Genomic DNA, 24689 nt, shown 5'->3' on the forward strand with positions numbered 1-24689 from the left:
GTAGGATTTCGCACCCTAGAACGAGCTTGCGAGTTTGACTCTAATGTTAGATTTTACGCATTTTACCAAAAAAGCAGTTTAGCTGGGTGAGTCAGTTGAGTCATCAAGTCACATCAACTAGACCGAATTTACGAGCAGACTCAACGGATCCTGGCAAGTCTCAACTGAGTCATGCTTGTTAGCAAGTTTCCAATAGGCTCAGCTCGAAATCTTGTCAAGTGCAGTTAACTCAGCTGACTTTCTAGTCGAGCCACCTATTTTCGGAACTATGACAGTAACTATCAAAAAATCGATGATAAATGAATTCGGTTAATGAACAAATTGGTATAAATTGTAGTTTCCATTTATTTGAATCATGCATGTAAACAATACATAATAATATGTTGTTACACATGTTCAGGTGACACACCTTATTATCATGAAGACTCCTAACATTATTTTGCAGGATTATCATTACAGACAGAAGCAGCAAGACCTTTTTTTTTTTTTAGTGTATTTATCATATAAATAAAATTAACTCACCTTCGCATAAAGATCAATACTGCCTATTTGGAATCGTGATGTCGCGTTACCATCTCGAACAGCCAGAAATCTGAACCTGTCAGTCCAATCACCGATGCATATCAGGATGTAAGTAAGAACACAAAAAAATCTACAGTTTGGAATTTGGGAGTAGGCATTTACCTGAAAGCATTTGACATGTGTTTGTTGGAATCTATCTTAAATGTTTTGCGCTGGAAACGACTTTCAAAATTTTGCGAAGTTTGTTTGTCCAGAACATTCCAGCTGGAGCCACCATCATCACTTCCCTCAACAATCCTACAAGGGCCACATTGATTGACTGGTTTAAGTAAAGAGAAATCAGCTGGGGGAGGTACCCACAACTGTAAATTACGTGCACCAATATATACAACTGGTAGACCGATCAAGGAATAGATAAAGCAAATAAACTGGCAAATGTATTGTACTAGATGAAGCTGTTTTGCCTACTAACTGGATCCCTCTATTTTGTAGAAAACAAACAACCAAACTTCTGATGATGCCAACCACCAGATGTTGTACTAGGGCTAAGGTGTTCCAGCTGCCAAAAGCAGTTTGATAGGAACTAAACCCAAATAAAAATAAGAAAAGAATGGGCCTTCCTATCCCTGTTTCAATGGTAACTTGGGGTGGAGAAGGCCAAAAAATGTGAACCCTCGTAATGCAGGCCCCATTTTCTGTACCTCCACAAGCAACAACTGCAATACAGTGGGAGCGCCTCTTAACCGCAAAAGTGTACAAGCACCTTCATTATGTCTACCAAATCTTCCTTACCTTCCCATTGATGTCATGCGAGCATAGATATATTTTTTAAAATGGTACCAGAACATCAGAATGTATAATGCACAGAATGATACAAACCCTAGGAAGAAATTCAGGTAAAAAAAAATCTTAGGATTTTGAGGCTTTTCTAGTCACATAATAATTTTCTTGTAGTGCTGAACATGTTTGGATTTTGTCAGGACTTACTCTTTTTGTTTTAAAAAAAATGAAAAAAATAAAGAGTTAAAAGGAGAAGAATGTATAATGCACAGAATGGATATAAACTCTATGAAGAAATTCAGGTACAATACTATGAATTTGAGGCTTTTCTACTCACATAAATAATTATCTTAAAGTGAAGAACATGTCAGGATTTTGTCACGACTTACTTTCTAGAGAGAGATTATCCTGTTCATGAGTCAAATGAAAATTATTTATTAGACTAGGTAAAGAGGAATTTACAGTCCTTACCAGCACAGTTGTTGTAGACACAAAGTTTTGATCTCACTCAAGCGATCCCTTCTTTTTCTTTTTTCTTTTTTTTCTTTTGAAAGTATAACAAAGATTTAGATAGGAATTGCCGAACTCTGAGGATTAACTAACTATTCCCATGAAGGACTGCAGATCTCAATACTTCTAGTATGATACTGATGTAGGACGGCCTAATCCAACCTTAAATGAATGCGGAATTTAAAAGGAGCAGATTTATGCAAGTATTAACAATAAAAATTCAGCATTATACATCATGAAATAGAAGAAACTAAGAAAAATTAAGCAATCATCACGGCCATCCATCACAAACACGTTGTATTGAACCTTAAAATCCGAATTTAGTCGGATCCGGTGAAAGATAGGACTTCCGTCTCGCAATTGGTCCGCTCGACAATCCAAATGGATTTTCTAATACAGGAAATATGAATTTTCTGGATTGGTAAATCTGAAAATTTCCTAAAAATGGATAGTTCCTTGATTATAGTCCAAATCTAAGGCCTTGGATGATGAGATTTGAAGAAGATTAAAATATGTATATGTGGGGATCAAGATCTTCCAAGATTATAATGATTTGGATTGAAAAGAAAATGGACCGACTTCTAGATCTAGAGAAATTAGAAGAAAATGAAGAAAAGAGGTTTAAAGAAGATAATACCTTCAGAAAAGAAAAGAATGAGAGAATGAGAAGATGCGAAATCACTTCTCTGGGCATCATGCCCGCTTCCAATCACTGGAAGTAAAAAAACGGAATCGTCTGGCCTTGAAGAAGCAAAAGCTCTCTTTTTCATGAATATAACATAGCATTACCCATGAGGTTTAGAGCAAAACACCCATATAAATTCGGAATTACATTAAATGACCAAGATAGCCATACTAAAAAAGTTTTTTTTTTTTTTTTAAAAAAAGAAATTCACGAAAAAATTTGTACACGAACTATGTCAAAACTCAAATAAATAAAATATGCATAAAATAAACTCAAATCCAAGATGCCTGATGGGCCCTAATGATAACACAATGAAGGTGGGCCGCGACGATCTAACGGTCCGATTAGACCATCCTCGCAATCCAATAGTCCAAATATCTCCTCCCAACAACTTACATCACGAACAAGTGTAAGGTCTTCAACCTCTAGAGACTCAACCCGTACCCGTCATCTAACCACATTGACACGAGTAACGCACACCTCCTGCATTGATATACTTTGAATGGTCAGATGTCCGCATCAACTCCCCTCGGCTGAGAAGAGCTCGACTCCAATAACATAAAACTCTTGTGCCTTTCTAACAAATCTGAATCTAGCATCTGCAACTCCGCTTCCGCTACCCATGTACAGTCGAATGATGGTATGTTCTTCCACTTCACCAAGTACCTCTGAAATCTACTGTCTCGAGTGGAAATGATTTGCTCTATCCACAATTCCTTCAATTTCTTCTCTTTTTCAGGTATAGTGGACATAGGTGGTCTAGGTTGGGAAGAAAATTCAAAAATTGGCCAATGATTTGGAATAAAATTAGGGTCTATGAGATGGCTTGAACAAGGTATTAGATCCTCCACATTGAATGTTGAATACGCATGCAAGGTGGAAGATCTATCAAATACGCATTGGATCCAATCTTTTTCAGAATCTTAAATGGTTCAGCACTATGTGTTTGTAACTTCGTAGCGGTACCTTGTAAGAACTGTTCTAGTCTCATCCTAACCATCACATAATCACCCTCATTAAACTCTTGAATTCCACGGTGTAACTCCGTTGAAATTTTGTATTGTTCATTATTAGTATTTATCCGCCTCCTAATCTCCGCATGCAACTCAGGAATGTGATGAGAAAATGCATCGACCGACTCTAAGGGCCTCTGGGTGACTGACATAGATAACAAATCTATCAACAGTCTAGGTTTGTAACCACTAACAATCTCGAATGGACTCATACCCGTAGACCTATTAACTAAATTGTGATATGCAAACTCGGCGACAGGCAAGACTAAGTCTCAGGTTTTAATGTGTTTACCTACTAAACATCGTAATAGATTTCCGAGACTTCGATTCATAACCTCAATTTGGCCATCAGTTTGAGGGTAGGCAGGCGAGAACTGGAGTCTCATGCCCATCATGCACACCATAATGTCTTCTAAAAATAAGTAGTAAACCGAGCATCCCTGTCAGACACCATGGTCTTAGGCAAACCATGAAATCGAACCCCCCCCCCCCCCAAAAAAAAAAAAAAAATCTTGACTATGTTGGACGCATCTAAAGTTTTTGAATACGGGAGAAAGTGGGCAATTTTGGAGAAACGGTCCACGACAACAAAAATGGAATTGGGCTTTTTAATTGTCTTGGGAAGCCCATGCCCAAAATCCATACTAATGTCTTGCCACGGTGCATGTGACACTAGCAATGAGGTATACAATCCAATATTCTGCTTCTTTTGTTTTGTCAGTTGACATGTTCGACATTGCTCTAAAATTTTCACTACGTCTCCCTTGAGACTTTGCCAATAAAATCTATCCTCCACTAGGGCGATGGACTTATCTCGACCAAAATGGTCAGTTATGCCTCTAGCATAAAGCTCCCAAACAAGGATATCCCAAAGGGAAGTGCGGGGAATACAAAATCGGTCTCCTTTAAAAAGGAAACCATCTTTGAGCACAAACTAACCCAAGCTATGCTGGTCACATAAGAGTGACACGTATGTTCCCCCAAAATCTGGACACATGAGATACTCGTCTTTCAATTGTTCAAACCCAACAACTTCTACACTCAAGGAGTTGAGCAATGTCACTCTCCTACTAAGGGCATCGACTGGTTTGTTCTTTATCTCGGCTTTATGTTTTAAGACAAATGAATATTCCTGAAGAAACGCTAACCACTTGACATGCCTTGAGCTTCTTTTGGGAATTCAAATACCTCAAAGCCTAGTGATTAGAAAACAAGACAAATTCTTGCAGTAGAAGATAATAATGTCAATGACGTAGCGATTGCACTACCGAATAAATTATTTTGTCATATATGGAATACCTTTGTTTTGCTTCATTCAGTTTCTCACTAAAATAGGCAACTATATGACCCTCTTGGCTTAGTGCTCATCCTATACCTACACCTAAAGCATCACATGCTACTTCAAAGACTTTAGAAAATTTTGAAAGACGAATGGCGGGAGCCTCTATCATCTTGCTCTTAATATCTTTGAATGCCTTAGTTGCGGCCTTAGACCATATAAACTCCTCATTTTTAATGCAATCAGTAATAGGAGCCATAATAGTGTTAAATCCTCGAATGAACCGACAATAAAATGTGGTTAAGCCATGAAAGCTTCTCACATATCTATGTTTCGTGATTCAGGCCAATCAACTATAGCCTTGACTTTTTATGGATTTGCTTGCATCCCTACAGACAACATTATGAACCTTAAGAAGACAACTCTATCAAACATGAACAAACATTTCTTAAGGTTCACACATAACATCTCTGCCCTAAGGACACTACAAACCTGCCTCGAGTGGTCAAAATGCAACTTTTTAGTGGTACTATATATGAGTATGTCATCAAAATAAACCACTAAGAACTTCCCCATGAAGGGTCTTAAAACCTATGTCATCACACGCATAAAAGTACTAGGTGCATTAGTCAAGCCAAGGGACATGACCAACCACTCGTACAACCCATCCTTCGTCTAGAAGGCTATCTTCCACTTATCTCCTAGGCGTATGTGTATCTAGTGATACTCGCTCTTGAGGTCTATCTTGGAAAAACTTGGCCATCATGTCCAACATATCATTAAGCCTCGGTATCGGAAACTGATACTTGACCGTGATCATATTAATAGCCCTTCTGTCCACACACATCTGCCACGTACCATCTTTCTTAGGCGTTAATAGCGCTAATACGACACATGGACTCATGCTCTCCTAGATGAAACCTGACACAGGACGTGAATTTAAATATGATATACAAGATTGCAGGCTTAGATCACACCAATTCAGAAACAATCACACAAATTTCACATCCCACATGAAAATCCAAGCACTCAATTAAAGGGGAATCTATGCGGGTCTAAGCCGACACAGGCCAGGACTGGACCAATAAAATTATAAGCCAAACGATGTCAAAGGGAAATAAAATCAACTACTCATGCATAAAAATCAGTCCCTAATCCAAGGGATTCCCTAATTTCAATTCAAGGAACCTTAAGGTGATAAAAAGAGGCAAATCAATTAGGGATCATGTAATATAGGGTTAGGATTCATGAAAAATGGCTATCAGAGGATAAAAACCTGAGCCGAAAGATGATCCCACGTGTGGACAGCAACAATGGCTCAGACGGACGTGCGTGTGATCCCGGTCGCACGTGTGTGGAGCCCACTATTCAGAAAAAGGCCACCTTGGCCCTGGTCGGCCAGGGATGGACTCTAAAACCCCCAAATCTCAGCTCAATCCGATGTACGGTTTGTGTGTGGTGCCATCGGTTTGTGTGTGGTGCTTCGCCGAAGTTTCAGCTCGCCTACGGGCCGAAATCTGGAAACCTGCTTCAATGAAGAAATCTGATGCAACAAAAGGACAAATTCGAAGTACGGATGGTGAGGGAAGATGAAAAAAAAAAATGATGAAAGATGGGGGTAAATTGGGATCGATGTGGCTTCGCACCACGCTAGTTAGCCCTTCGAAAAGGGAGGGCTTCGCACCCACTTTTGAATTCTTCTACAACTCACGAAGAGAGCAAAAAAATAAAGCAGAAATTTTTTTTATTAACTTCAATAGATCAAAAGAACTACAAAGGTGCCTATTTATAGGAAAAATCCTATGCCCCAAAACTCGCACCATGTGTGCAACCTATTACTTGGCGATGAAGTAAACTAAAATAAAAACCAAACAAAGAAATCTAAAGCGTTCACAATGTTCTAAATAATAACAATAAGCAAAACCTAAAATATGAAATCGATCCGACGAGTGGGCCACGATCATGAGATCCCATGATGGGCTTTTCTTGACTATCGGGCCCACTTTTTTTTAACCAAAACTTGTCTTCTAACTAAGAGGCCCTCCCTGGACGTCATCATCGAGCCAGATCGATGGTGGGGTCCTTCAGCGTACGTACGTGCGTAGGGGTGGTGGTGTGCGGGCGTGCTTGTGCACGATGTCCTCATCAACTCTCCCCGGTTGCGAAGATTTCGCCACTGGCGAAATAAAACTCCTGAACCGCTCTAGGATGTCGGGATCAAGTCTCTGAAGCTCCTCCTCAGTGAGCCACGTGCTGTCCGAAGTTGAGCGTGACTTCCATTTAACTAGGTATTTCTGAAACCCGCCATCCGACGTGGAAATTATCTCATGGTCCAGGATATCCTCTATTTCCACTCTGGGTGTGTGAAGGCTAAGTATGGGAGGCAGAGGCTGGGATGAAAGGTCAGGAAGAGACCATGGATCAAAGGGTAAGGTTGGGACATCAAGATAGGTGGGCGAAGGGCCGGACAAAGTATCAGTGGGTCTCTGAAAAGCAACTAGATCCTCCACATTGAATGTGGAAGTAATTCCCATGGAAGGTGGAAGATCTACCTCATACGCATTAAGACCGTTTCGCTTTATAATTTTGAAGGGCCCAGCGCGGCCCCTGAAGGGTACCGCTTGGGCCTGATACGGACCATCACAGTCCCCAATATTGAACTATTTGAAACACTTATGTAAGTCTGCAGAAAATTTGTAATGCTCATTACTAGTAGTGATCTTTCGCCTGATTTCTTGATGCGATGAATGTATGTGATGCGCAAAAGTCTCTGCAGACTCTGATGGCTTATGGGACAATGACATGGGGATAAGATCAATAGGTTTCCTAGGCTTATAACCAGTAAAGACTTCAAAAGGACTTAGACCTGTGGACCTATTGACAGAACTATTGTATGTAAACTCGGCTATAGGTAGTACGGCGTACCATGTCCTGGTATGCTCCCCCACTAAACATCGAAGTAAACTCCCTAGGCTCCTATTAACCACCTCAGTCTGGCCATCGGTCTGAGGGTGATAGGCAGAAGAAAACTGGAGCCTAGTATTCATCATGTGCCATAGTATCTTCCAAAAGTAACTCATGAATCTCACGTCACGGTCAGATACTATGGTTTTTGGTAACCCATGCAGTTTGACAACCTCACTAAAGAATAGCTTGGCAACATGAGAGGCGTCGAAGGTCTTAGAACAAGGAATGAAGTGGGCCATTTTAGAGAAACGGTCCACGACAACGAATATGGAGTCATGCTTTCGAATAGTCTTGGGAAGTCGAAGCATGAAGTCCATACTGATGTCCTACCAAGGGATGAATGGGACTGGCAAAGGTGTATATAATCCTGTATTCTGTTTCATTTGCTTTGCCAGTTGACAAGTATGACATTACCCTATAATTTTGGCCACGTCCCGCTTGAGGCTTAGCCAATGAAATATATCCTCCACTAAGGCAATAGTCTTGTCACGACCGAAATGACCTGCAACCCCCCTGAATGTAACTCCCAGACAAGAAAATCGAGAAGGGAGGTGCGTGGTATGCATAAGCGGTTACTCCTAAACAAATATCCGTCCAAAATCAAATACTCACTGTTAGCTCCTGACGGATTCTCTGGTAAAGACATACACAACTCCAAAATCTGGACACTCAGAATACTCTTCTTTGATGCACTCAAGGCCCCTAACTTCAACATTCATGGAGTTGAGTAATGCGACTCGACGACTCAACGCGTCAGCAGGCTTATTCTCTACACCGGCCTTGTGCTTAAGCACAAAAGTGTACTCTTGAAGGAATTGAATCCACTTAGCGTGCCTGGGACTTAATTTCTTTTGAGAGTTCAAGTATCTTAAGACCTCGTGATCTGAGAACAAGACGAATTCTTGCGGTAACAGGTAATGTCGCCAATGGCGTAGTGATTGCACTACCGCGTAGAATTCCTTGTCATAGGTGGAATATCTTTGTGGTGTGGTCCAGATGATCTTTGGACATGATTCATTTTTTGGATAATGCTCTAAAATGATCTCTAAAAATAGATGAACGATGTAGATATAATAAATACATCACTGTGGGGCCCATGTAATTTTGATCTCCTTTGAACCGTTCATACAACTCGGAGCTCGAGCAGCGTCAGTGCACGTCTTCGCACGACACGTACCTGCAGCAGCTATATAGCTGGTGTGTGGTACACCAGCCAATCCGCTTCCAATTTTAAGGGAATGGAATCTGCTTCCAATTTAATGGTGGGTTTTAATCGCTGTTGTTTCCTATGATGTGGTCCACTTGAGATTTGGAACTACCTCATTTTTTGGACCATGTACTAAAATGATATGCTGAAATGGATTAATGGAGTTGATTTCCCGCATATATCATGGTGGGCCCACGGAACACTCCGATAGCCACCTCGTTATTCAGAGCATGATAAAACACGTCATACGGTGGGTACCACAAAGTCCTTACACCACCTGGAGGACTTGATTTGGCTAGTGACGTTGCCACTGTCAAGATGGCTAGTGGTTGGTGCTATATGGGCCTAATCATGATGTATTTATTTGATCCACGCTGTCCATCTATTTTTTCAGATCATTTTAGATCTTGATCCAAAACATCAAGCATATATAACTCTCAGGTGGACCACACCACAAGAAATAGTAGCAATTGAATGTCCACCATTAAAAACCTCCTAGGGTTCAATAAAATGTTTATTTGACATCCAACCTGTTGATTAGGTTATACAAACGAGTTTGATACAAAATTTGTAGCCCTTGAGAAGTTTTTAATGGTGTGCATTCAATCAACACTGTCTTGTGATGTGGTTCATTTGAGATTTGGATCTATCTATTTTTTGGGCTTATACCATAAAATGATCTGGAAAATTGAATAGATGCATCAATATGTCAAACAAGTGCCATATCCAAGCCATCAACACCAAGTATACCAATATATAGATTTCATGTCCCAAGAAACATGTACTGTTTTAGTTCATTAACTTTTACATGTCTGAATTATTATATGTTAGCTGCATTTATATTATATGAACTCATTTTGATTACAATTGAAGCGATTTCTTATGGCAGCGTATGCTTTTTGGGTCCCATTAAATGAAAACTTATTATTTAATGCATTTTTTTGTAATTTTTTTGTTCCTAAATATGCAAATATGTGTATTTAGGCATGCCCTAAAGTTTTACTGAAAAATTCCATCATTTTCCCCATTATTCGCCATTTTTTTTTCGCATTTCCGGTTATCAGCAATATTATCGGCGATAATGATAATATATCTTTATCTGCAGTCAGCGAAACTTGTAGCGATACCGACAACTCGAACACTGGATGCAACCCACTTTGTGGGTTGGTTCACCCAAGATGACCTGTTGCAATAAAGATCGATAGGTTGTGCACCACGTAACGATACTCGGATCAAAAGTTATGGCCAATTTACGGTTCACCTTCTTTTGGTCCAACCATGCTAGGAATGTATTGGTGCCATGTCCTACATCACATCTCAAGTGACAACCACTGTTAAGATTGGCACCAAGGGCGCCTTTGCCCTTATCATCCTTAGGTTTAGGCGGTACACTATCCTGTGCCCTAGGCTAACTTCCAATATTAGGTTTGGTTCCCTGAAAACCATATCTAACATTGGAGTCTCGGGACTCAAAGTGTCTTGGGACAAGAGACTTTAGGTAATGCTCTAACTCCTGTACAATTTGGTATGCCTTATCCAAGTCACCTACTGCACGGGTCATAAGCTCACATTGCAGATTCATGCGAAAACCCAACTTGAAACGCACTAGCGTCACTGAGGTATCCTCCTGAATATCACACAGCATCATGTACTCAAATTTTGCGACGTAATCTGCAACCGACATAGATCCTTAGTGTAATGCTTACCACTAATCTAGGAGCTTTTGACAGTAAGAGAGAGGAATATATGTTTCCTTTAATAGTTCCATTTCTACCCAATGCGCGACTGGGACACCTTGTGATCTCCTGATCCTACGCTCTGTATTTGTCCAAAACAATTTAGCTTGACCCACAAGCTTCATCTTGACAAACCGCACTTATCGGTTCTCAGACATCTCATACCATTCGAAACAATGATCCATGTTCGCTAACCAATCAAGGAATGCCTTAGGGTCAAGGCATCCATCAAAAGTAAGAGCCTCTACTTTGACACTGTTTAAGATACTCTCATCAGCATCATAACAGTCTTGATACTCGACTGTGAGTTGCAGATTTCACGTCCATCCACGGCCTACCCCTCGGCCACGTGCTCCACGACCTCTACCACAATTTCTTACCCGTTCCTCGACTACTCCCCCTACTTGAGACTGATCATCCCCTTCAATGTCGAAGATTTCTCTTATGGTTGCTTCTATCTGATCCATACGGGTATTCATGCTCCTATATTACTCCTCAATGGCGGCCAAACGTTGGTTGATCGTGTTCATCATCTCAATCAACTACTCCATGTCAAGGCATCCATCAAAAGTAAGAGCCTCTACTATGACACTGTTTAAGATACTCTCATCAGCATCATAACAGTCTTGATACTCGACTGTGAGTTGCAGATTTCACGTCCATCCACGGCCTACCCCTCGGCCACGTGCTCCACGACCTCTACCACAATTTCTTACCCGTTCCTCGACTACTCCCCCTACTTGAGACTGATCATCCCCTTCAATGTCGAAGATTTCTCTTATGGTTGCTTCTATCTGATCCATACGGGTATTCATGCTCCTATATTACTCCTCAATGGCGGCCAAACGTTGGTTGATCGTGTTCATCATCTCAATCAACTACTCCATGTTCAAGATCGGGTGTAGACCAAACCCTCTACCAGTCTGAGTGGGCATACATTATAAGACTCAACTTAGGTTTCCTAAAACACGACTCTAGGCGACTGTTTTTACACAAGACAATAGACACCGATGATCCTAACCTCTAAAATGATGCAAATGTGGAAAATTTTCAGATTTAGACTCTTAGTATGATGCAAATCTAAAAATTTCAGATCTAAACTCTCAATATGATGCGAATATGAAATTTTCAGATCTAGACTCTCAATATGATGCAAATCTGAAATTTTCATATATAGATCTATATGTTATGCATGAAATCCTAGAAAAATAAAAATCTAGACCCTTGATAACTCGATTTAAGACAACTGAATGCAAGATCCTAGGCTCTGATACCAAAATTTGGTGTAGGATGCCCTAATCCAACCTTAAATGAATGCGAAATTTAAAAGGGGCAAATTTATGCAAGCATTAACAATAAAAATTCAGCATTATACATCATGAAACAAGAAGAAACTAAGGAAAATTCAGCAATCATCATGGCCATTCATCATAAACACGTTGTATTAAACCTTAAAATCTGAATTTAGTCGGATTCGACGAAAGATAGGACTTTCGTCTCGCAATGGGTCCGTCCGGCGATCCAAGCGGATTTTCTAATCCAAGAAATATGAATTTTTTGAATTGGGAAGTCTGAACAATTCAGAAAAATGGATGGTTTTTTTATTATAGTTCAAATCTAGGGTATTGGGTGATGGGATTTGAAGAAGATCAAAATATGTATATGTGGGGATCAAGATCTTCCAAGAACTAATGATTTGGATTGAAAACAAAAAGGATCGGCTTCTAGATCTAGAGAATTTAGAAGAAAATGAAGAAAATAGGTTAAAAGAAGTGAATATGTTGAGAGAGAGAGAGAGAGAGAGAGAGAGAGAGAGAAGAAGAAGAAGAAGAAGAAGAAGAAGATGGAAAATCACTTCTTTGGGCCTCATGTCCTCTTCCAATCACTAGAAGCCGAAGACGGAATCGTTCGACCTTAAAGAAGCAAAAGCTCTCTATTTCATAAACATAACATAGCATTACCCTTGAGGTTTAGGCAAAACACTCTTATAAATTCATAATTACGTTAAATGACCAAAATACCCTTACTAAAAAAGTTTAAAAAAATAAAAATAAAATAAAAAATTTGTGCGCGCACTATCTCAAGAAATCAAATAAATAAAATATACGTAAAATAAACTCAAATCCAAGATGCCCGATGGGCCCCGATTATAGCGCAATGAAGGTAGGTCAGGACGATCCAATGGTCCGATCACACCATACTCGCAATCCAAAGGTCTAAATATCTCCTCCAATCAACTTACACACGTCACGAACACATGTGTAAGGTCTTCAAACTCTAGAGACCCGACCTGTACCCGTCATCTAACCACATTGACACAAGTAACGCTGTGTTGATATACTTTGGATTTCGACAGGTCTGGGTTATCGAGGAGGAGGCACACAAACGCGAGTCCAACTCACTTCATCAATCATTTGCAGATTAGCTTTTAAAAAGGTTTTCCATTAATCTAGGATCCACTTTCAATCTCTCTTTTTAGGAGGAGGGATGCAATTACAGGGAATTTAGATAGGAATTACCAAACTCTGAGGATAACTAACTATTCCCCATAATGACTGCAGATCTCAATTCTTCTAGTATGATACTGATCAAAATTTCTATATTTTTTAGTCTTTAATGCTAACAGATCTAAGAAAAGAGACAAAAGGAGCAGCCCAAAGAGAACTTCTAACAATTAAAGAATAAATAGGGGTTATTCACATCTAATTTCATCCCACCTTTGTCAATTATCTTTCCAATTAATGGCTTGACCTTAGGAATTGCTCCTTATTTTTATCTTGACCAGCAGATGAGTAAGCGCTTCTATCTATTTGTTCTTTAATCTTTATCTCTGTAGGTAAAGAGTCTACAATTGCTGACTGAAAAAGAGTAACTAATACAGATCTTTGCATAGGAAGCTACTCCAATGAAGTGGAATTTGAAGATGAGAAGAAGATGAAAGAGAGATGCAGCTTTTGATTTGGAAGAACTTTAGTCAAATAGTTGCAAAGAAGAGATGAGATGGCCCTTCAATCAATACAATGTACCAACGATCAGCAATGTTATCAAAATCATATGATTCATATCACAATATGAATCGTACAATTCATACTGTATCATATGGGTGTAAGATTTGAATTGTAAATCCTAAATAATCGTACAATTATCGTACAAATCGTACAATAATCGTATTTAATCGTAAGATAATTGTGGAATGTGTAAATGGGCCCAAAAAAACTTTAAAAATCAAATTTTTATTTTTTATTCAATTTTTTCTTTTTTTTTGTACCATTTTGCTCATAAAATATGAAAAAGGCTCTCCCCTATTAAAAATATCCCCAAGTTTTTTCTTTTGTGTGTGTGTGTGTGAGAAAGAGAGAGAGAGAGAGAGAGAGAGAGAGAGAGAGAGAGAGAGATGGGGATTTTGATATTCAAAAACCCAAAACAAAGAAATCAAGACATCTTTTTATTCACAATGGAATCAAATGGCATTTTTTTCTAACATGATTTCACACAGGAAAGGTACAAAAGAATAAAAATTTTAAAGGAACCTAGTATGTCTTTTAAGATAAATTTTTCAAAAGACAAGAAAAGAAAACAAAGGAAAAAAGAAAAGAATCCTTTACTATCATGATATGTATACCATATACATTTTCTCAATTAATAATGTCATGATATGTATTACTTTTTTGGTACACGTTGATGGTAAATGGATGATTGATGAGTTTTTAATCTTTTCTAATTATATCTTTTCATGTGTTTTTTTTATATATATTTTTTCGTAAATCAGAAAAAATCTTCCAATTTACTATACGATTTGTGATTCAATACGATACAATACAATAACGATTTTGACAACATTGGTTATTGGTGGCATGTGCACCGAAGTACATACAAAGACAATCTGAGAATCTAGCATTTTCCACCCTTACACCCTGATGCAGGACGTGAATTTAAATATGATATTGAAGATTTCAGGCTTAGATCACACCAATTCAGAAACAATCACACAAATTCCACATCCCACATGAAAATCCAAACATTCAATTAAAGGGGAATCTATGCGGATCCAGGCCTACACACGTTAGGGCTGGATCAATGAAAATTATAAACCAAACAATACTCAAAGAGAAATAAAAATCAACCACACACGCATAAGAATCAATCCCTAATCCAAGGGATTCCCCAATCCCAATTCAAGGAACCCTAGGATGAGAAAAAGAGCAAATCAATTAGGGATAATGTAATCTAGGGTCAGGATTTATGAAATTATGTATAAAAAAGAGGAAAATTGAACCCGAGACAGTCCCTGCGTGTGGACAGCGAGCCAGGTGCAGGCGCACGTGCGCCTGAGGCTGGCTGCACGTGTGGTGGGGGATGAAATCCAGAAACGGATTCCTACGCCTTGGTCAGCCAGGCTTGGGCTGCAAAACCCCCAAATCTAACGTCGATCCGAGCTCTGGTCTGAGTGTGGTGCTCCACCGAAGTTTCAGCTCGCTTGCGGGCCAAAATCTGGAAACCTGCTATAATGAAGAAATCTGATGCAAGAAAAGGGACGAATTCGAAGTATGGATGGTGGGGGAAGATGGAAAAAAAGATGGAGGATGGGGGTGAATCGGGATGGATGTGGCTTCGCACCACGGTAGTTAGCCCTTCGAAAAGGGAGGGCTTCGCACCCACTTTTAAATTCTTCCACAACTCACGAAGAGAGCAAAAAAATAAAGCATAAATTTTTTTATTAACTTCAATAGATCAAAAGAACTACAAGGGTGCCTATTTATAGGAAAAATCCTATGCCCCAAAACTCGCACCATGTGCGCAAGCTATTACTTGGCGATGAAGTAAACTAAAATAAAAACCAAACAGAGAAATCTAAAGCGTTCACAATGTTCTAAATAATAACAATAAGCAAAACCTAAAATATGAAATCAATCCGACGAGTGGGCCACAATCATGAGATCCCATGATGGGCTTTTCTTGACATCGGGCCCACTTTTTTTAACCAAAACTTGTCTTCTAACTAAGAGGCCCTCCCTGGACGTCGTCATCAAGCCAGATCGATGGTGGGGTCCTCCTTCTGCATACGTACATGCGTAGGGGTGGTGGTGTGTGGGCGTGCGTGTGCACGATGTCCTCATCACACCCTCCCTCACGATTACTTCTGAGATGGAACAATGAAAACTCGTTACATAGATATTGGTGTTAGGTAGTAGTCATTTCTCTAGTAAAGATGTCTGCAACTTGAGCAAAGAACTTGACATACACTGCTGCCACCTCTTCATTTTCGACTTCCATACAAATGATAATCGGGTCCAATGTATTTTGTAAAAATACCAATTTGGATTCTGGGAAATCTTCATCAAACATTGATTGTCATGATAAAGGGGCAGCAGCCAACTGATATCATAATTCCAGTCAAGAGATGGTGAAACCAAGCAAATTCAGTACATTTGGCGGTCATTGACCACTACTAAGCTTCAGCAATAGAATGGAAAATTGTTCCTTTCAATGGACTAGTAATTTCTCCGATATGTCAAGGAGTGTACGTTGTAATGGCATGCAAGAGAATCAAATTTTCAAAAAGAATAAATGCGAGCAAATCAAGGAAAAAGGAAAAAAAAAAAAGAGTTATGATAAGTAGTCTGTAGAAAATAATTAGCAGTTCAAATAAAATTACGAGACAAATTTCATATCATCAACTTCTCAAATTCAAAATGACTAAAAGATTCATGTTCTACTATTGGTACCAATCCATTGGATCTCTCTCCGGTGCATCATTGGCTGACATCAGTTCATATGCCTCCAGATTGTGCATCTGCCCATTCTTTACTTTGTATATGATCCAACAACCTGTGTGATTAGAATAGATTACTTGCAGAGGAGAAATAAGAATCAAGAGTTGTGCAGAGTTGTGCAGAGGAGAAAAGCACAGTCGCCACCATAGTAGTAACACACCAAATAAATGCTCACACGACAAATATTGGGAACAGTTCATTGGGCATCAAAAGGAAAATCCAGGCTTGTAACTTTGATTGAGTTTGGGGAATCAATTCTCTCTTACAAAAGTATAAAAAGTATAAACCAAGCTTCTTCTCTTATTATTTTTATTTTTTTTTCTATTTTGAAAGGCAGTAGAAACCAAGCTATTAACATTGAACAAACAAAACAAGATTCTCATAATATGCTGTTCTAAGATAAGAAAATTAAATCATGAGATGTGAGTTGATATGTAATGTACGGCAATCTCACTGAGAAAGATTTTCCCTAACTTCCAAGTCATTCTAATGTACAATGGAATAATCTCCCTAAAGCCCACTCAGAACCTCCCCAAAATGGCAATTTAACCTTCAAAAATATCAATCAAAGTCAAATTTCTATATAATAGAAGAAATAGAGGAAAAAACCCTAGTAAAAGAGATGAAAGAAAAGAAGAAAAGAGGAAGTTCTGCAGATTAATCCTTCATTATCCCAATTTGTCAAAAGATTCCTGCCTCGAGGTACAAATCAGATACTCAAAATTTGTATTTTACAAAATTTGCAGAAGTGATCACACAACATTCAGATCTTCATCAAATCCACTACAACTTTGCCCAAAAAGTCACAAAAATTAATGTGATTCAAATTCGGTATTCGTCAAGCCAAAAAATGAGGCCATATGACTGCTGATATCAGTCATACAGCCTTATTTGTCACAATCAGCACCAAAACTCGCAGCTGAGAAAACACAGGTGTGTTTCCCTACTCTGATACCAAGAAATAGAGGATAAAACCCTGACAAGAGAGATGAAGGAGAAGAGAAGAAAAAAGAAGAAAAGAGGAAGTTTTGGGAAAAACCTAGGGATATTTTTCCCCCTCTTATATATATATATATAAAAGTAACTTTAAAAATTACAAATAAGTCCCTATTTGAACCCATATTATAGAAAACCCCTTCTAACCGCATTTCAAAAATCCTTTTGAGAATTTTTAAACATGAGATGGCCAACTTCTTCTACTTCTTTCTTTCTTTCTTTCTTTCTTTTTCCCTTTTCATATTTAAAATTGCTGGCTAAGAAATACCCCAAAATGACCACTTTCAATACCTTGGGCCAATTAAGAAGGATGTTGTGCATAGAATTCAAGCTAGGTGGAAGAAATGGAGATGTGCCTCTAGAGTTCTATGTGATCATCATGTACCACTTAATCTGAAAGGAAAATTTTATAAAATTGTTATAAGACTAACCATGCTTTATTGGACAGAATGTTAGGCAGTTACAGAACAACATGTTCATAAGATGAGCGTAGCTGAAATGAGGGTGTTGAAATGGACAAGTGGCAAGACAAGGAGCGAATTAGAAATGACTGCATTTGAGGGAACTTAGGAGTAGCACCAATAGTTAACAAGATGAGGGAAAGACTTAATTGGTTTGGATGTGTGCAACAGAGACGAAGAACTGCGCCGATTAGGAGTTTGCTGGTAAAAGTTGAAGGCTAAAAAAGGGCAAGGGGATGGCCTAAAGGATATGGATGGAGGGCCAAAGGTGGTAAGAAATAATTTGATGATCTATCATCTAACCAAAGGTTTGGCCATTGATAGAGTGGAATGGCAAAACAAGATTCATGTAGTCGACCCCAATTAATTGGGACAAGGCTTAGATGATGAGATAATGATGACGATGATTTGCTTGTTTACTATTATTAACATTATCATTATTATGTTATCATCATAGTCATCGTCGTTGTCGTCGTCATCATCATATTATTATTTTGATAGGCAACATGTACAACTTTGTGCAAGAATATATGTTTTTAAGATGTAAAGGGTGAAGTCATTTGTTAAGAGCCTTGAGGGTATAAGAACCCAAAGCATTGAGGCTTTTTTTACCTTTGTACATATTCTCCGATTAATTAAAGGGAGGGGAAAAGAACTTATATATCACTCATAAATACTTCAGTACTGACTTAGAAAAGGTGATGCAATCCCACATTCTGAAAATGGTGACAGTATAACTTTCTTGGGCAGTATTGGATTAAGGGAGAACAAACAAAAATGATCATGAACTATACCTTGAAGATAACTTGTACACAGATTTGTCATATTTTGGGAGTACACATCACAGAGAACTAAAACTAAATTATCTGAATGCTGAGTAGATACTTTGCTAAGAGAGACATATTGAATCATATACATAAAACATAAGAAATTAGTTAATCTTAGGGCAACTAAAGCATGCTAAGTTGCTATGGTAGGTGGTTAGGCCATATTCAAACATTTCTCAGTTGCCCAAAGGCCATCCTTGTTAACCATCAATCAGCAAATGAGTAGACTTACGCTTGCAGATAATGTGTTGACAGCTTCTCAAGCTTTCATTCTCCACCAGCATGATAAATAAGAGAGAAAAACAGACTTCATGAGCAGTTATGTGGACTTCTTTAGATTTTTTTATATTTTTAATTATTTGTGAGATCTCTCCAATGCTCTTCTTGAGGCCTCCAATATTCATCCTACATCCAAGTATCCCCGATATTCTCATATCTCCAGCTTGGCAATACGGATAACATAGGTAGCAACATCGATAACACTAGTAGTATCAGAAATTCTAGGTATCGGTGATGTATCGTTAAGTATCGCCAATGTATCGATATTGCTAATTTATCGCCAATAGTTTCAATTATGTAAATTGCAGGCATCAGTTGTATTGCCAATGTATTGATATCGCTAATGTATCGCCAATATTTTCAATTGGTAAATTCGAGGTGTCACTTATATTGCTAGTGTATCGGTGATATTTTGATAATGTCATCAATGTATCAACATTTCCAAAATTGTTTACTAAAAAAAAAAAAATCCATTTCTTTTTTTTTTTTTTTTGGGCGCATGGTAGTATGCAGTGTTCAATTTATCCACAAGCAATATCAGCGATATCGAGACAATTTTTCGTTTCCTTTCCAATTATCAACAATTTCCTGACAAAATATCGTGTGTTGTTGATATTCTAAAATATAGATTGATGTTTGGATGAATGTTTTGATGGATAGATGGATGGTTGGATGGATAGATAATGCAGGGGCATTTTCACACTGGGCTCGAGTGGGGTCGCCTGTGGGATGCAGGGGCACACTCGGGGTGGGTGACCCATGCGATTTGGGGCCAACGGGGGAGGTCTCATGTTCAAGACTCCTTACTAGGGGTGATAAATGCGCATTTCACACCGGGCTCGAGTAGGGTAGCCCGTTGAATGCGGGGACACACTCGGGGTAGGTGGCCCATGTGAATTGGGGCCCACGAAGGGGGTTCGGCCGAGGTCCTAACCCATGAGATGTGGGGCCTGAGCTATGAGATAAAGGGATTAATTCATCATACTTTAACAGTTCGAGCTTTTAGAGCAAGTGGTTAATTGTCCTGCATCATCTCCCCACATGTGCAACATGTGCCAATGCTAGTGGGTGCATGTGCCACATGTGCCACCATAAATATTCAAGGACCCTGCAGCATGTGCCACTATCAATCTGCACGCACCCAACAAGTACACATGTGCCAATGTACCAAATGTGTACAAGTTCTACGTGTGCCAATGTGTCAAATGTGTACAAGTGTCATGTGTACCAATGTGCCAAATGCGTACAAGTGCCACGTGTGCTTGCCCTTTCATCCCTATTCTAAGGTGTTTGACAAACAGTGGTTAGAACAGCATGCAAGCCTATCTGGAAAGGCCTTAGCTGGATAGATGTGTTCAAAGTAGTTAATCTGAACACAACTTTGATGATTACCAAATGGCCCCTTGTAAAACAGCTGGCTTGGTCTGATCCTAATCCAACCTAAGCTATATCTGACCATTGTAACCTCTTACCACATCTTAATTTTCATTTGACCTTTGATCACTTAAAATGCTTGATTGAATTACCCTGTAAGTAATTTGGATAGTCTGGTTGAACAACTGTGATTTCTCAACCATCGGTTTCATATTCATTGATAATGTGATGTACATTTAGTTCCCTTTACGATCTTTTTCAACCATTTACTCTAATAAATTAGACATTGACTGCAAAGGCAGTAGAATTTACTGCATTACTGACTGTATGAGGTAACTCTCTAGTGGTAATAGGTATGTTTATGGTAACATTATTCATGATATTTGTCTTGCGCAATGCTTTTGGAAGCAAAAAGCATGAGGAAATTTAACTAGAGATTAAAGATAATTGCAAAAAATTATAAAACATAATAGACTATAAGTGAATATCCATGTACTGTGGAATGTAGACTTATATAACCAATCTATCTGCATAGATGTATGCATGCTGTGCTAGCATGCAGTTGTCTCTGATTCCTTCTTCATGATTTATGGTTGTGGACCCATCTATGCTGAGTTGAGATGAGGATCTCATTTTCAGCTATTATTTTATTTGGATATATTTTATTCTTTCTTGATGATTTTATTTAACAAGAAAGGTTTTTATCGATATATTTATATTTTTTAGTGTTTTCAAAAGCTTCGAGGCATGTGCGTTGTTGACACTTGACACCCAACCTAATGCTGTTTGTCCAGATCTTTTAATCAAGTCAAATAAAAAGATCTTTTAATCAACCTAATTTTGAAGCCAAAGGCTATCCTAGGATTATTAGAAGCCTATCTGAAGAAACTAGAGAGGTTTGGAATGCAGCTTGCAAAAGAATAGGGCCCACATCCCTTTTTACTTTCGGAATCTCTATGGTTTGGAAATCCAATTTCTGTGCCACAAAAGATCCTTCTTTTTTTTTCCGGAGTTTCTGTTATGTGGAAATCCAATTCTGTGCCACAAACCCTGATTTTTTTTTTATATATATATAATCAGAGCCATGGATATTCAATTTGCATGACTCCAATACCCCTGTTTTAATGAACTCTTCTTCCAATTTAATTCCCAGTAAGAGTTTAACTAACTAATGGAATATTCTTCACTCCCCAAAACCTATTAATGCAGGACCAATGCGTGAAATCAAATAATGTGTGAGATCAATCAGCTAAGTTAAATTAATTAATAAAAAACACAAATCCTTCTAACATCGTCACAAAATCAAGATTCTAAGAGGAAATCATGCATAGTTTAAGCTAAGTTGTCAAGCATCACCCTACACGATCATTAAACATGGAAAACTAAGATCTAATGGATGTCTAGAAAACTAAGAACTAATGGATGTAGAGACATCCAAATAGCATATGGTTAGGTCTATTAGGGTTTTGGATGTAGGGAACTTAGGGATTTTAGGTTAATTGAAGGATTTGGGGATCTTTGGAAATTTTGGGGAAATTGGGAGATTTGGGGTTTTAGGGTTAGGGTTAGGGTTTTGGACAAGGGATAATGGGGTTTCAAAGGAAGGATCGAAGATGCAAGGGAGAAGAAAATATGGGCCGTACGGACCAACCGTGGGGCTCGCACATGTGGCCATATGCTCGCAAGTGTGAGGCCTGTATGGGTAGGGTTTGGCATGCGTTTAAAGGGTTTGATGGGAAAGGGTAATGGAGAAGAAGGGAAGATGTTTGGAAAAGTTTTGAATGGCTTTGGGTGAAGAGAAGATAAGATTTCTACAAAATAACTCGAAGGAAAAATAACGAATCAATGGTTGATAACTAGAAACCTTGTACTCCCGTGATTGAAGATGGGCATTGCACTGATCTTCGGACCAAATCGCATGGAACAAGTCGTCACATTGCATGAAGAAGAAGAAACAAAGAAGCTTTGTCTTTTTTTTCTTTTTATCTTTTTTTTTTAATTTTTATTTTTAGAAATCCACCATTCCCGCACCCACCCCCCCCCCCTACAAATTAGTCACTGCTTTATGTCTTTTAATAACCCTAGTCTAAACATATAAAACCACTCAAAAAGTGTCTAAAAGCACAAATCAAATATGAAACTATCCTAAAACATGTCCTATGGTGAAAAATTGTCTACAATCAACGACCCAATCATGCACTCCACGGTGTCCAACGGTCCAAATCACTCCCTAAAGCAATCCATGTGCATCTTCCCAGTGTGGGGTCTTCCAGATGCTTGTACATGCATGCACTATGGGGTCTTCAAGACGGATACTCGCCTAGCCACAGAGAAACTAGGGCCCGCCTCCTCCTTTGATACATGCACAAATGCGTACACGATGTGATGTCCTCATTACCTATAGTGCCATCTATTGCAAAAGGCCCTTTTTCCTGATAAAATTTGCCACACAAGCATACCAACCATGAGTCTACCTTAACCCCAACATCTTCCCTAAAAACCCTAGAAACCCATCAAACCTATAAGAAAAATTCAACGGATGAGAGAAAATCAGAAGAGAGAGGGAGAGAGATTAGAAAAGTGAAAGGGAGAAGGTATTTGGGTTTAAAGAACTTGGGAATTCCCCACACCTTTGGTAGGCTAAGGAGATCACCTTAATTTGTTTGGTTTTGAGCAACATCCCTAGATCTTTCTTCCCAATCAAACCTACTAGCGTTGCTTTCTGAAGAGAAGCTCAAGCTAGACAAGAACCTTCATTAGAGGTCGAAGTTTCAGAATATCGGTATTGTTACATGTATCAATGACCAGGGTTGCAGAAACACGTATCAGTATTGCTAATACTTGGAAAAATATCTCTATATGAGGGAAAATAGGAAAAGTGGTGGAATTTTTCAATGAAACTTCAAGAGATGTTAGAAGACACATGTTTACATTTAGGAATCAAGATATTGCACAAAACAACTATACATAATAAGCTTCCATTTTATAGGGGCCTATGCATGTTGTGTAAAAGAATCAATATAAAATTAATATATAAAATTTGTAGACAATCAATAAATCGACCAACACTCATTAATATATAAAATTTCCAAATTAATTAATAGTGAAAAACATATTTTCCAATATAAAAAATGGAAAAAATTAAGATTTCACGAATTTCTCCCTTTTTCACTTAAATATATATATATTTTTAGCCACGAATCCATATCAATGCATGAGAATCATACATGGACACGGATTTTCCATTGCAATGCATGCTAACATTTGGGGAAAAAAGTTTCTACTGATTTTTCATCACCTTTGAGTTTTAGCTCATCTTTGTTTTGTGTTGTGACTTCTCCCCAAATCCAAACTTGATTCAATAAAAACTAGAAGTGACCAAAATCACCCCATGAACAAAATTCCAACCCCCCCAAAAAAAAGGAGATTTTTTGGATTTTTTTTTTTTTTTTCAAATTTCTGTCAATTTTCACCTATTTAAAGATGTTTCCACGATATTGGGGATATTATCATTGGTATTTTTTGGAAATATTATCGTCAATACCATGGAACTTTTATAATGGATTCTTCTCAAAATATCGTTGATACTGATAATATCACAAAATATTGCCAACATTATCCAAAATATTGGTGATATTTGGAAGATTTTAAACTACCAGCAGTTTTGGTATCATTGATCTGGCGATACCGATGATATTGGCGATATTATCGATAATATTGCCGATAGTTAGAACACTTTAGAGCATAAGGACCTCTTCGAAGATGGAGTTTACGACGCCTAGCTAGCTACATTCCCTTATTTGCTTTCACTGATCATATTTTTATTATTTAAACCGCACTAAACTTGCCAAAATTCCATCATCGTAATTTTAATTCCCGGTAAGTAGAGACCATGCATTGAGGTGAGCGGGGAAGAGTGCTTAACACCTTCCTTCTCCATTTTTGACATCCTTGGCCAAAGTTCGTTGTACGCAAGACTATTGATTCGAGCCATTTCCAAAACCATACTCATCAGATGTTTGATTTCTTGTTCCCTTGGAATCCAAAAAAAAAAGAAAAAAGAGAGACCAGTGGCTACTCCATAATTTTACATAGATAATTTCCTGCAGGTTAGCCAGTTTTTTCCACATGCCTCAATCTGAGGTGCACCCAAACATGATGATGGTGGTGTTACTGAGAAACGAGCGGAAAGGTAGTGGTAGTGTTGGCATCTGAGATAGGAAATGAGAGGTAAGGGCCTGGAAAACGAAATGACATGTCTTCATGACCTCTCAACTGG

The 24689-nt window shown here is 38.5% G+C and overlaps 1 protein-coding gene across 2 annotated transcripts in view; it reads right to left on the reverse strand.

Annotated features, from left to right (window-relative positions):
• Positions 1-321: 321 nt before the first annotated feature.
• LOC131221162 (peptide-N(4)-(N-acetyl-beta-glucosaminyl)asparagine amidase) overlaps positions 322-24689 on the reverse strand; it is a 69730-nt gene continuing 45362 nt past the window's right edge. Inside the window, exons 15-17 of one of the 2 annotated variants that reach the window (XM_058216325.1) lie at positions 16426-16528; positions 685-819; positions 322-598 (exon numbers count right to left, since the gene is read on the reverse strand). In XM_058216325.1, coding sequence (XP_058072308.1) covers positions 514-598; positions 685-819; positions 16426-16528 — 323 coding nt within the window. In that variant the 3' untranslated portion in view covers positions 322-513. The remainder of the gene's footprint in view (positions 599-684; positions 820-16425; positions 16529-24689) is intronic. The other variant, XM_058216326.1, reaches the window with a different exon arrangement.

Source organism: Magnolia sinica, chromosome 12 (genome assembly GCF_029962835.1).
Source record: "Magnolia sinica isolate HGM2019 chromosome 12, MsV1, whole genome shotgun sequence".
Classification (NCBI taxonomy): Eukaryota; Viridiplantae; Streptophyta; class Magnoliopsida; order Magnoliales; family Magnoliaceae; genus Magnolia; species Magnolia sinica.